Raw genomic sequence first — 14,630 nt, 5'->3', positions numbered from 1 at the left:
TAACAGTGGAAATAAATAAATAAATAAATAAATGCTGTTTACTTTCAGTTCATTAAAAAATCCTAAATAAACATAAAAATATTACTGTTCTTATTATTGGTAATAATAAGAAATGTTTCTTGAGAACAAAATCAGCATATTACAATGATTCCTGAAAAATCATGTGACACTGAAGACTGGAGTAAACCAGTTTCAGGACTCCTGAAAATTCTGCTTTGCCATCACAAGAATGAATAACTTTGTAAAATATATTATAAAAGAAAACATTTTTTCAAAATGTAATAATATTTCACAGTCTTACTGTTTTTGGTGAGCATACGATACTTTGAAAATTCTTTTTAAAAATCCTCAATTTTTTTAAACCGTGGTGGATTTTTTCACCTCCCTACCTAAAACAAAGCAGCACAGCTCTAGGCCCGACACAAGTTGAGGATTTTGCAACTTGGAAATGGATCTGTGTTTATCTGAGCCAGAGCGAGTGAGTTAGCAGTAAGAGAATAGCTGGCAGTGTGTGTGTGTGTGTGTGTGTGTGTGTGTGTGTTTTTGAGAGCAGAAGTGAGACTGCCTTGAATACCTGAGCTCAGTGCCTCTCTCTGCCCAGAATCTTATTTTCCCTCTTCCACATCAAACAAGATGTCTTTGTCTTGGCCTGCGTGAGGGGTGCAAACTTATTAATTTTTTACCCCTCACTTCCTTCCCCCCCCTCCCTTTAGCCGTTCCTCCCCCTCTCGGTCGGAAGGGAGAGAGAGTCAGCTTGGCGTTTGTTTGATCTGACAGGTAGAATGTGCCTGCAGGGAGAGGAGAGCAGTACGGAGACGTCTTTTAGCGCTCAAGAGGGTGAAATCGGAGATGTGTCTGCCTGCTGGTGAGAGATAGAGGAGGTAGAGGGAGATTACCCTGTCAATACCTCTCGCTGTCAATCATCTCTCTCTCAGAGCCCCGTGTTTCTTTACGACCTTTTTTTGGCTTCTCTTTGCAGTGTTACTTCATCTCTCTCTTTTTTTAATCTTTGAGCTATATCATCCCTTTTATTAACATGCTGTATTGTTCTGTATACTACCCTCCTTTCATTCCTGTCCTTCTTTCACCTCTTTCTCTCTCTCCGCTCTATGTGCCTACAGGCAGGGCTGATTTGTTTCAAAGTCACATTCAAAGTGTGATGGCCTCAGGAAGAGCGTCTGCCAACCAGAAACTCTAGTCATAAAAGAGAGAGAGAGAAGGCGCTTCAGGAACATGTACCCAATTCTGTATATAGCACTCAGGCTAAAGTCAACAACTCGGCTGTGTGTGAAGAGTGGCAAGCAGAGGCCGTGATTTACTCAAACACCCCCGTACACACGTTCAGCTAGCTGACCTAAGTGAGGACATGTAGCAAACTTTTTTTTAACCTTTACTTTTTGCACAGTATCCGTATTTTTCCTCTTTGTTGTTTAATATGATTTTCTTTTAATCCAGAATGTGCAGAATTTTATCAAAGTTCAATTTATTTGATCAAAAATACAGAAAAAAAGTAAAATTATGGAATGTTTTTGCAATTTGAAATGTTTTCTATTTTATTTCAGTTTTTCTATCATGTAACACTGAAGACCTGAGTAATGGCTAATAAAAATTAAGCTTTGCATCGCAGAAATAAATTATATTTTAAAGTATATTAAAATAGAAAACCGCTATTTGAAATTGAAAAACTATTTCTGTTTTTTTTTTTTTTTTTTAATCAAATAAATGCAGCATTGATGAGCAGAAAACGCTTGTGGGTTCGTAAGAGGAGCTTAAATTGCTTTAAGTACTTGAATTTGACTTTTTCAAATTTAAGGCCTGGAAAACCCTTAAAAATAGCTATATTCCTGAAGAGGTACTTGAGTGCTTGAATTATTAAGACAATGTATCTGTGAAATAAGTTTTTAATTTTTACAATAAGCACATATCTTTTGATTTAGATCAGAACTTCACGTATCGCATATCATTTGATTCAGATTGGAACTTCAGAGTGGGTTTGTGAATCATTTCGTGGACTGAATGATTTGCAATCCGCGCTCCAAGCCCTGATCTGAAATGATGGCTCATGAATCCTTATCAGATCAGGGCTTCGGATCGTGAATCATTTGATTCAGATTGGAATTTCAGAGCAAGGATCGCAAATCTTTTGATTCAGATTGAGACTTTGGTGCAGGTTTGTGAATCTTTTGATTCAGATTGAAACTCTGGAGCACACATCACAAATGATTTGATTTGGTTTGCGAATCTTTTTCTGGCTTCTTTTTTTAATAACAGTAGAAAACATCGAAAGATTAAGGCAGTACAGTTAAAAAACTAAACAAAACAAAGAAAGATGAATGAAAGTATACACAAATACACCTCCTTTAAGAAAATTCCCTGCGGTTTTACTATAGTAAACCACAGTATTACTACAAATACCATGGTTAAGCTGTGGTTAGTGTAAGAAAAACATGGTTAATTTGTGGTTACCATGTGCTTTGCTTTATTGTGCGTTTACATTTAGTTTTATTAGTATATTTTTATTTTTTCAATTTTATCTTTTTTAGAATTTGAAAGACATTGCTTGATAAGTGAGATCTCTATCCTTGAAAATCAAAAAAGTAGTGCTTGAAAAGTCCTTGAAAGTCCTGGAATTTCATTTTATCTGCATGATAAAATGAAACCGTGTTTTTTAAACCGTGTTTAAAAAAAACATTAAAAATCTCACTAATCACAACTTTTGAACAGCAGTGTATGTGACTTATGGGAGCAATTTGGTCCCATAATTATGGCTGAGTAAACTTATACACATGAACTTATAGTTTACAATTATATTTATTAATTTGTCAGGCATTTTGATCCAAAGCAACTTTGCAGCATCACTTGTTTACTGCTTGAGCTACAGGAGCATTTAAACAGTTTGTATGTCGTTTATACTCTCTGCCTTATCATAAATATTCACAGGAGCTCGTTTGTATAAAAGAAATGAGGTTTGTCACACAGTCAACATGCTGTCTGTTCCTTTCTCTCTCTTTTTTTTTTTTGCAGATTGCTACAAAGATAGGGCTTATTAAGTCTAGTTTGATTTCCTGTAGTCTGAGGCCTCACTATATGTGTAAGTGTGAACGTGGGTATGTGTTTGAACCACACTCTGGTATGAAAAACTTGATCATGAGAGAAAGTTTCTCATCCTTGCCAACTAATCTACGCGACAACGACTGCAGGCCAGAAGGGGCCGTCCCATGTCAAGACGAACATGAGTCTTGAAAACATTCTCATCAATTTTCACAAATGTTTCCTATTGCTGGAGGCCTCACACAATAGTGGGAAATGTGGCAAACAGGGCCTAAACCCACGACGCACCGTGCTGACAAGTAGAGCTGAGTGACAGAAAGATGACATGGTTATGAGAACAATGACACACGCAAACGCACATACAGCCACATAACTTGGGGTGTTAACATTGCTGAGGTTTTAGGTTACTCAGCATGCAGGTTTGGCTGTGATTTCTCTCTCCCTCTTGTTCCGAGGAGGAGGAAAATCTGTAATGATTAAGAATCTGGGTTCCTCACACAAAGGTTGCGAGTTCAATCATGAGCAGGGACCTTATCAGCAGCATTGTGTCCTTGAGAACGGTACTTAACCCTGCGTTGCTCCAGGGGAACCGACCCTGCAATTACAGCCCCACAAGGCTCTTGAAATGAGAGCCCTCTGGTAAATGGCAAATAATTAACTAACTAACTACTCTAAGAGTTAGCATTCCATTGCGTGAAGATTCCTGAAAAGTATAGCTTCTGAGTTGTCCGTTTGTGGATACCTGGTGTTTGCTGAAATCAAAATATGAAACGAACATTGGCGTTCTCAAACAAATAAATAAGATTAAAACTTGTGTAAATGTTAGGAGGTCACATGACGTTCTAAAATCGGTTTGATAAATGTTTCCATCTGTTCAGCTAATGGTTAGTCAGCTCTTTTTGCTAAAGCCATCATTGTGTATGTGGGTGTGTTGTTGACCTCATGACCTCCAGGGGATATATAAAGACCACCTTTCCTGTCATCTAGAATAAAGACCTCTGGGTAATTACAGATAATTATCTGCATTTGGGGGAAACCGGTGTGAAACGTTTTTTTCTGTTACACTGTCAGAAAACATCAGTAAGATGTGTTTGATCAAGCTAATTTCACTAACTTAAATTGTTTTTCAATGTTGTTAGAGTTTAAAACCGTTGCGATTTTATTGCAATTGTATTTTTTTTACATTATTATTTAATATTTTTTTAAATTGTTAGTTGAAAAAAGTATTATGATAATTGAGTTATTTAAATAATTATTTACATTTAAATGAATTATATATTTAGTTTAAATTGGCCAACATTTAATTTTTTTACATGATGATGATGATGATGATGATGATGATGATGATTATTATTATTATTATTATTATTATTATTATTATTTTTTACAATATTATGATAATTTAGTTAACTAATAATTTACATTTAAATTGAATTAGCTATATAATTTGTTCATTTAATATTTTTGACATTATTATTTAATTTTTTAAATTATTTTTTTAATATTACCATCATTTTGTTATTTAAATAATTTTTACATTTAAATAATTTTTATATATTCAATTTAAATTGGCCCACTTAATTTGTGTTCATTTAACATTTCTTAAAATTATTCTTTAACAGTTTTGTGATAATTTAGTTATTTAAATAATTATTTACATTTAAATTAATTTTTGTAAAAAAAATTTCAACAATTTTATGATAATTTAGTTATTCAAGTAATTGTTTACATTTAGACTGAATTATTTATATATTCAGTTTAAATTAACTTTTTTTTTTACATTTATAATTATTATCATTTTATTTTTTTAATTGTTAGGGCTTTTCTAACAATATTACAATATTTTACTTATTTAAGTAACTATTTACATTCAAAATGTTTATTTACATTTAGATTAAATTGCTTCAGGTTATTTGTGTTCATTTAACATTTGATTTTTTTATATATTTTTTTTAATTATAGTTTAATTTTATTTTTTTACGATAATTTAGTTATTTAAATAACATCTCAGCTGAATTATTTATATATTGAAATTTAAATTGGCCAACTTATTTTGTGTTCATTTAACTTTTTTTAAATTCACGTACTAAATCTTAAAATGTAATTTTTTACATTATTATTTAATTTTTTTAAATTGTTCGTTTTTTTTATATTGATAATTTAGTTATTTAAATAATTATTTACATTTAAATGGAATATTTATTTATTCAGTTTAAATTTGCCTACATTAAAACATTATTTTACATAATTATTTACTTTTTTTTAAATTATTAGTTTTTTTCAAATAATATTATGATAATTTAGTTTTTTTTTTTTAATAATTTCAAATCTAAACTGAATTTATGTATTCAGTTTAAATTGCCCCACTTAATTTGTGTTCTTTGCCCATTGCAGCTGTGGATTTGTTCAGCCAAGTTTTGTTAAGTCCAGATTTGTTCAGTGTGTGTTTTGGAGCTCAGACTTCACACTAGCACAATGAAGCTTTTCATCAAAGCACAGATGAAAATGCTACAGTAACTGAGTGAAGTGAAAAGAAAGAGACCATAGAAGAGAGCAGGAAAAGAAAGCGAGGGAGGAAGAGTATATTAAGGAGGAGTATATAAAGAGCAGAGAACCCTCCCTTCAGCGAGACATGCTGTTTTCAGATCAGATTTATAGCGCATATGCACTCGAAGTCACGCTCAGTCTCACCACAGCACTTCTGTCTACTCCACCCTGCCTTCCTTCTGTCCTCTTTTTTTTTGGTTTCTTGTCAAAAAAGGGAGAAAGGAGAAACAAAACTTGCTTTTACTTACTTTTTACTTTTACTTTACTTTTACACGTCTTTCTTTCTTTCTTTCTTTCTTTCCCCTTTCTCGTCCCTCTCTGTGGTTCAGCCCTCCCTGTCTGTGTTACTCTTTTCATTTTGCACCCCTCCCCCTGCCTCCGCTCTTTTTTCCCTCTGTTTTTCCTGCGGTCGTTGGGCTTTTTAGTGAAAATTAGAGAAAGCCAAGGATGTAGAGGAGGGCCGACTGCTTCTATAAATATGGCTGGCTCTTTTCCTTAAGAAAGAAGGGAGCGAGGATGGGTAGGAGCATTTCTAGTTACCTTTTGTGTGTGATGCAGAAACTCTACATTTTGCCCACTCATGATGAAGCCCACGTGATCGTTCATATTAAATAATCTCAGTACCATGGAGGTGGGGGACAAACTCTAAGGTGACGTTTTTTGCACGAGAAAGTGAGTGGGTTGAAATCAAATTCTCGATGAGGTGCCTCGTGAAAATCTGAACTAGAAAGAGTTTTTCCCCCACCCTATCACCCCAGGCCCCGTGGATGGGACATGAAGAGGTCAGTGAGCCAGAGAGAGAGGGGCGCTAATATGAACCATCTGTAGAAATCTGACACCTCAGGAGAAAGAGCGAGAACGAGGGGGAGACGGAGGAAGGGAGAGGGAAAAATGCATGAAGGATAACAAAGAAACCTATAGATGAGTTTAGCTGCCGGAGTCATTATTTTGTCAAGGTTTGGTTTTTAGATTTGAAGACTGTGAATGTTTATATGTGTTTAAATCAGCAAGACAGTCATAAAAAACACATTTACTATGTTTCAAACCAGGGCTGTAATACCTGTGACCCTTGGATTGTGATGGTGATCTAAACAAGCTTTTCCCTGGTGAAATCAAAGGGAAGATAAAGTGAAAATCCCTCCTTGTCTTTGAATAGTATAAAGTGACACAACTGTCTGAAAGAGGCCTGTTCCCCTGAGTCCAGGCTGTTTGCTTGTGCCGGCTTTAAGTGTGTTTGTTGTTGTTTGAGTGTCTGCACTGCTGTGATCTCGTGACCGGAGGGTCGCTGTGGGTGTATTCTTACTCAGAGCACAAACTCACATACACACACACACACACACACAGCTGGAAAAAAGAGCCAAATCACACTTGTGCAGTGTGACCACATACAGGATGCAAACTTATGCCACTATTGCACCCTATTAGATGGTGGAGGGTGAAACAAAACGCCTGAAGTATAACAAATATAGATAACACCGCCATGCACCCAATGCAAGAAAAAAATGTGCCTTTTTAAGTAGTTTTGAGTTAAAATCGGTCACGTAAATGCGTTACTGTCTAGTTGGATGGTAATGTTATTTAATAAACTGCGACTTGACATGATTTACACTACCAGTCAAAAGTTTTTGAACCGTAAGATTTTTAATGAAGACTCTTCAGCTCACCAGTCCTACATTTATTTGATTCAAAGTACAGCAAAAATAGTACATTTTATAATATTTTTACTATTTAAAATAACTGATTTCTATTTGAATATATTTTAAAATGTAATTTATTCTTTTGGTTTCAAAGCTGAATTTTTAGCATCATTACTCCAGTCACATGATTCTTCACACTGTGAAAAGTTTTTGCCAGCTTAGCACCTGCCTTAATTTTAAGTTAAATCAACTTAAAAGTACAAGTAATTTAAACTTATCTTATTGTAGTGATTTTTTTCAGGCTTCTTTGAATAGAAAGTTCAGAAGAACAGAAATAGAAATAGAAGTTGAATAGAAATCTTTCAACAATAATAATTTCTATAATTTCTTACAAAAAAAAAACAGTCGTTTTAAATAGTAAAAATATTTCAAAAGTTTACTGTTTTAAAAAAACATTAAAAATCTTATTGTTCAGAAACTTTTGACAGGTAGTGTCAAATTGTAAGAGCAATAGTCTGACCCATATGTGAATCAAATCAAAGGACAAAACCATTTACTGAAGAAAACATTTTCAGGCTAAATATTTTTAAGTTACCAGAAGTTCATCATCCTTAGAACTTTGTGTTGACACGTGAACTTTTTCTCGCTTAAAGCCACCAAAATGACAATATGAGGAACAAAATTGCGACGTGTGTTGCACTTTTGCAATGTTTGTCAGTAATTTGCAAGAAAAACACAGTTGTCATGGAATCAGAATCATTTTGATAAAAAATTATGAATAATACGGTCTCAGGTGATATCAGACATTTACAACCTGCACATTTTCTCATATCACCCAATGTTGTTTAATTTTGTACCATGTGTGGTCGAAATGACGGATCCTGAGCCAGGATTTCAGCTGCAACAGTTTGCATGTGTGTGTTCTGTGTATATCTTAAGATACACACTTTGGGAAACGGGTTGTTTGGAATCTCAAGTAGGTGTATGCAGTCATACGGGCGCAACTACACACACACACACACACACAAACATTGTCAAAGGGTTTTTTTTTTTTATCCCTCATCTGTGTTACCTGACCGTCCTCTGGGAGGCCGGCACCTGCATGGCAGCAGGCCGTGGTGTGTCGCACACAAGAACACTTTACATGCCACTGAAACTAAGTGGATTTAAGAACATTTTGTTTTTTTCCCTCTCTCATTGAAACACTTTTTGGAAAGTCTGTCTGTGACTTCACTGGACCATGAGAGTTGAATATTAGCAAAAACTAAAATGGTGAGAGAGAGAGAGGGAGAGAGAGAGGGGTGGGGTTTGAATGGATAGAGAGAACAAGACAGAAGGACAGACAGGGTTTTTTCCCTCAATCTTATTTTGCAATCATGTAATTTCCTCTTTGTGCTGGTCATGTGCTGAAATCTCTGGAGAGCTCCAGTGAGGAGGCGGAGGAGAAATGCAGCCCACTGTCTCATGACAAAACATAGTACACCGTCATACTGATATGAAACTCATTCTGTATGGTTTAACCTCTACCTCATTCTGTCCTTGTGGGCATCACATCCCATGTGGCTTTCTTAAGAGTTTTGAAAGACAACATTTGTAAGCATAAATTTTGGTTTGGTATTTATCTAATTTTTAAAAAAATATGTATTGTATTAATATATACACTGCTGTTCAAAAGTTTGGGATTAGTAAGATTTTTAATGTGTTTTAAAGAAGACTTCTGCTCATCAAGGTTATGTTTATTTGATTAAAAATACAGAAAAAAACAATAATATTATTAAATATTATTGCAGTTTAAAACAGTGGTTTTCTGTTTTAATATACTTTAAAATAGAATTTATTCCTGTGATGCAAAGCTGAATTTTTAGCACCATTACTCCATTCCTCAGTGTCACATGATCTTTCAGAAATCATTCTAATATGCTGATTTATTATCAATGTTCACAACAGTTGTGCTGCTTAAATTTTTTTTGTAACGTAAAACCTTTTTTAGGATTCTTAAATAAAACATTACAATAAAACATTAAAATATAACTCTTTTGTAACAATATACACTACTATATATATACTTAAAGTGCCCCTATTATGCCTTTTCAAATATGATCTTTCATGTAGTGTTTCATGTAGCTGTATGTGAACGTAAACTTTCTGCAAAGTTGTGAAGCTGACAGTGCACGATAAATAAAGTTATTGTCTATCAAAAAAAAGAGTCGGTTCACATTTGCCTGAACGAGTCGTCAGGATTTCGAATCTTTTTCTGTTACGGCCACACGTCACGAAGTAACACATTTGCATAATGTCCACCCACGTTCTACGTTGCGAACAACTTGTCCGCCCATATATTTCCATGTGGTTTATGTCACATGGAAATTTACACGTACATTATACGTAAGACGCTGTATCCTACGCTGTGAGTAAAATTGTTTTATATTCACTTCCAAAAGATGATGAATCTACAAAGATTGTATTTTCTAGCGATCGTTCAAAATAAGTAGTTGTGTATGTTATGTTGTGTAACAACCCTGCACATGTCATGCTAACCGGCTAAATCACGCTTCTGTAGTTCTGTGGTTCAGCTGTGGACCCACTGTAGTCTGACAGTTTGCGATTGATGCAGCTTGACTGTCTGTCTGTCTCATTAGTTGGAGTAATGATAAAGGATGGCGCACAAAACGGCTTTTACACCGAATGCGGAAAGCGCTGTGCTATGAAACCCATTCGTTTTAATTGCTTCCGCCACGCGAGGACAGCTTGTTTCTGGCTCGACCAAAGCGCATGCGCAGTGGAGCGCGCACGCTACAGACAAAGTTCAAATGAGTTGTTCAAATGAACTTTTGCTGCAGCGCTTTCCGCGTTCGGTGTGAAAGCCGCCTTAATGCATTATACAATGTTGAAGTTTACAACATAGAGGTGTGCCCGGTTCGCTTACATAAGAAAATTGCGAGCACTTTACACGGTAGTCCGTGCCAACTTGTCGATCAGCCACTTCAGCCGTTTCATCATCAGACTCTGGCTGGAATTGTTATGGTAAAATCGATGCCATCTTTTCTATGTATTGACAAGTATCCAGGGCTGTCAGTTAGTTATGGCAATGGGCGTTTCATTTTCCGACACGCCGTACGCGGTAGACCAATCATAAAGACTGCGCCATCTGACCAATCACAGCAGTGGGGGCTCACGGAAAGGAGGGGTTTAGAGAGACTGATTCTTCGAACTGCTTCGCACGAGTCGTTTATGAATCATTTAGAAATGGGGTAAAATTAAATCTATTTTTGGAGAAAACTGAAGTGTTTTTTGACCTTGCATACATGTAAACCTGTTTTGGGAGTCTATTAAAACAATATTAGCAACCTTTAAAATGGCATAATAGGGGCACTTTAATATTTTTATTCAGCAAGGATGTGCTAAATTGATAAAAAGTGATAGTAAACACTTGTATTGTTAGAAAAGATTTCTATTTCGAGTAAATGCTGTTCTTTTTATTTTTCTCCTGGAAAAATATCACAGTTTCCAAAAAAAGTTAAGCTGCACAACTGTTTCCAACACTGATAATAAATCAGCATATTAGAAGGATTTCTGAAGGACCACATGACACTGAAGACTGGAGAAATGGCTGATGAAATAGACAGAAATAGATTTTATTTTAAAGTATGTTAAAATAGAAAACTGTTGTTTTAAATTATTTTTAAATTTTAAATCAAATAAAAATAGCCTTGATGAGCAGAAAAGACTTCTGAAAAAAACATTAAAAGTTTACTAATCCCAAACTTTTGAACGGCAATGCAATTATGTAACCATACTGTTGTGTTTGGAAATTTGTTTGGATTGTGCTCATAGTAACATTTTGGTGGAAATATATAATTTAGAAAACTCCATCAAAATAAATGGAAAATGCAAACACTAACCTCAATGCAAATCTGCAGTAATTGTTTCTCTTTTTTGCTACGGGCCTCCTTCAACAGTCTCTAATGGGTTTTTATCAACAGTTATGCAAATTACAGTGTTTTGGTTATTTCTGTGTGTTTGAATATAATTCAATTACAAATTAAAATTTTTGTAGTTGCAAGTTAAGATGAATGCTATCTAGATGAGGCAAGATTCTTGAGCAAGATTTTTACACTATGCATACGTAATAAAACGCTGTGTATCCTGTTATGTTGCATGACTCATACAGACCCTGAATAATGCCGTACCGTTTCTGTGTTTCAGGTGTGCTCCTGGTTTCTTAGGCGATTACTGTCAGCACAATGACCCATGCTATGTGGGATATTGTCTGAATGGAGGAGAATGCACTGTGAGTGTGGCTGGCGTACCTGGGAGCCCCAGCTGTGTGTGTCCTCTAGGGTTCACAGGCCAGCACTGTGAGATCCAGAAAAACTCCACCTGCTTTCCCAACAACCCTTGCACCAATGGAGGGAAATGCTCACTCCTCTCCAACGACCAGTACAAATGCCAGTGCCCCCGTCGATGGACAGGTCAGATCTCTCTCTCACTTCCCATCTCTGTTTGTCCCTCTGAGACCCTGGTTGTGTCTTAAAGTTTATTTTCAAAAGCATAAAAGCCCACTCTTTTAGTAATGTATTAAACTCATATATTGACACTTTTCTTATTGTTTTTGTTCTACGCTGACCTTTTCTTTTTAGGTCGGCATTGTGAGCAAGAGGACACATGCCTGTCTGGCCCATGTGCCAACGGTGGTACCTGTCGTGCTCTGCCCAATCGTGAATTCTCCTGTACCTGTCCTTCTGGTTACCATGGGCCCCATTGTCTCAATGACACAGATGAATGTGCCTCCTCCCCATGCAAGAACGAAGGCGTGTGTCTGAACACCCCAGGCTCTTATCGATGTAACTGCCAGCCCGGTTTTACCGGGATCCACTGCGAGACGGATTATGTGCCCTGCTTTCCATCCCCCTGCCTCAATGGTGGAACCTGCCGGCAGATGACAGACACAACTTATATATGCCACTGCTTGCCAGGTTAGTTTCCTAGGAGAGGAAATAGAAATCTATTTTTATCATAGAAAAAAAGCAGAATTTAAACAGAAGCTATTTTAGTTCAGATGCAAGTGAAACATGTTAGTCAGACATGCCACAGCTCATGCAGTGATTATGTCAGCACCCACTTGGACCTGAGCCAGACAGACCAATGTCTGATGAGATTTTACCGCAGCACAAGTAGGAGTGGGTGATAAACCGGTTAAAACAACTAACTGATTTTCAAGCATTGCTGTTGCAGAAACGCATAATGTCACTGTATAGGAAATGGGTGTTCCAGTCACTTCACATGTAGAGATAAAATGCAGTAGAACTTGACTAGACACTTCTAGCTAGTAACGGTTAAGTGTAGTTACAGTCTTTTTTTTATCAACCACAATTTTGGAAATACTATGTTATAAATGTTTGCTTGTATCACTCATACCTTCACTTCTTAATCTTAATCAGAAAAAACTGTCAGTTTTCTCTTATTGAATCAGTTGCTGGTTGTATCTGTATTTATTTGGACTAAAACACACAAAGAGACTTTATCAGTTTACCATTTAAAGAGCGCCGTACTGGCAAAACACAGCAACAGGCCAAAACTCCTCTCTCACCTCAGGCAGCGAATACGAGCCGTGAGAAATGTCTTTTCGTGCTTTAAAGTTGAGTAATTACGTTTAATAATGCCAGCGAGACAGAGCACCTTTGTGTTACCGATACCTGGGATTGAGAGTGAGTTGTTCAGGAAATTTTCACTCTGATTTTCCTGTAATCAGGTTTTAATGGAACAAACTGTGAGCTGAACATTGATGATTGTCCGAATCACCGCTGTCAGAATGGAGCCACATGCATGGATGGAGTGAACACTTACAACTGCCAGTGCCCACCTGAATGGACTGGTATGAAAACAGCATTATATACACTGTGTGTGTGTGTGTGTGTGCGTGTGTGTGTGTGTACTTGTTTTTGCTACACACAAGGATAGTAAAACCTGAAATTTTTGACATTGTGGGGACCGGCCTGCGGTCCCCACAATGTTAAAAAATGATTAAAAATAGTAAATGATGTTTATCTGAAAGTGTAACGATGTAAACATGTTTTCTGTGAGGGCTAGGTTTAGGGTTAGGGTTGGGTTAGCGGATAGACAATATCGTTTGGTCAGTATAAAATCTATAGAAGTCTATGGAAAGTCCCCACAATTCACAAAAACAAACATGTGTGTGGTTGCTCTCTCTTGTTCTCTTTTCTGCTAGTGGAGATGACTCACAGATAGTGATTCACAAACAAATTGTTTTTGGAACTGATTCTTTTTAATGATTCAAATAAATAATTTCAAAGCTCTATGTTTAATGTTTGAAAGCAAAGAAATTAGCACACTTCCTAAAATATTAATATTGCCTCTAAAATATTATTAAATACTGGATTAATTTAATTTACATTACAATTGTGTTTTTTAAATCGTGATGTATTTGTTTTTTGATATGATTAATTTTTATATTTTAACAAAATAGTAATATTTTGAATTAAAATAAATACCAAAATAATCTCTATTTGATTTTTGGGTGAAATCATGCAGCCCTTGGTTCACACAATTTTTTTTTTTAAAGCTAGTTCTTTTTAATTATGCAGTCAAATGGTTTACATGTATTTGCTGATCCAATGTAAAATTCGACATTAGTGATTAAAGAAAAAAAAAATCAAGTTAACGAAACAAACTATTTTAAACAAGCAATGCAGTCTTCCACAAACCTTTTGTCAAACCTCCTTTAAAATGTCCTGTTAAAATTGTGACCCTTTTGTTTCCAGGTCAGTTTTGCACCGATGATGTGGATGAATGCAGACTGCAGCCCAACGCCTGTCAGAACGGAGGCACGTGCAGTAACACACGCAATGGTTACAACTGCGTATGTGTGAACGGCTGGAGCGGCCCTGACTGCTCCGAAAACATTGATGACTGTGCAGCTGAGCCCTGCACCGCCGGCTCCACTTGCATCGACCGCGTAGCTTCCTTCGTTTGCAGCTGCCCTCCCGGCAAGACTGGTCAGTAAAAAAAAACCTGATGGCCTAAAAATGACTCTTGGACACTTGATCACATGAGTCATGAGCAGAAATGACTCTTAAACTAAATCTCAACCACATACACAATAATGCGTCTTTAAAATAATGTTTTATAATTTCATTGTTCTCTCAACTAGTATATTATAAAACCATCTTAGATGAGTTTTAATAACCATAGAGATTGTTTTTGTGCTAAAGGTTTGCTGTGTCACGTTGATGATGCCTGCACCAGTAACCCTTGCAAGATGGGAGCTCAATGTGACACAAACCCTGTCAATGGCAAGTTCAACTGTAACTGCCCCTCAGGGTACAAGGGCAGCACGTGTGCGGAAGATATTGATGAGTGTGTCATCGGTGAGAC

General features: G+C 36.2%; 1 protein-coding gene across 2 annotated transcripts in view; it reads left to right on the top strand.

Moving 5' to 3' along the window:
• notch2 (notch receptor 2) overlaps positions 1-14,630 on the top strand; it is a 55,712-nt gene that overhangs the window by 19,949 nt on the left and 21,133 nt on the right. For both annotated transcript variants that reach the window (XM_051117217.1, XM_051117216.1), the window contains exons 3-7: positions 11,442-11,707; positions 11,876-12,211; positions 12,988-13,110; positions 14,018-14,251; positions 14,468-14,623. In XM_051117217.1, the coding sequence (XP_050973174.1) occupies positions 11,442-11,707; positions 11,876-12,211; positions 12,988-13,110; positions 14,018-14,251; positions 14,468-14,623 (1,115 nt within the window). The remainder of the gene's footprint in view (positions 1-11,441; positions 11,708-11,875; positions 12,212-12,987; positions 13,111-14,017; positions 14,252-14,467; positions 14,624-14,630) is intronic.

This window comes from Labeo rohita, chromosome 8 (assembly GCF_022985175.1).
Source record: "Labeo rohita strain BAU-BD-2019 chromosome 8, IGBB_LRoh.1.0, whole genome shotgun sequence".
Taxonomy (NCBI): Eukaryota; Metazoa; Chordata; class Actinopteri; order Cypriniformes; family Cyprinidae; genus Labeo; species Labeo rohita.
Note: the sequence above shows the minus strand (reverse complement) of the source record. Positions and strands in the feature narration are given on the sequence as shown.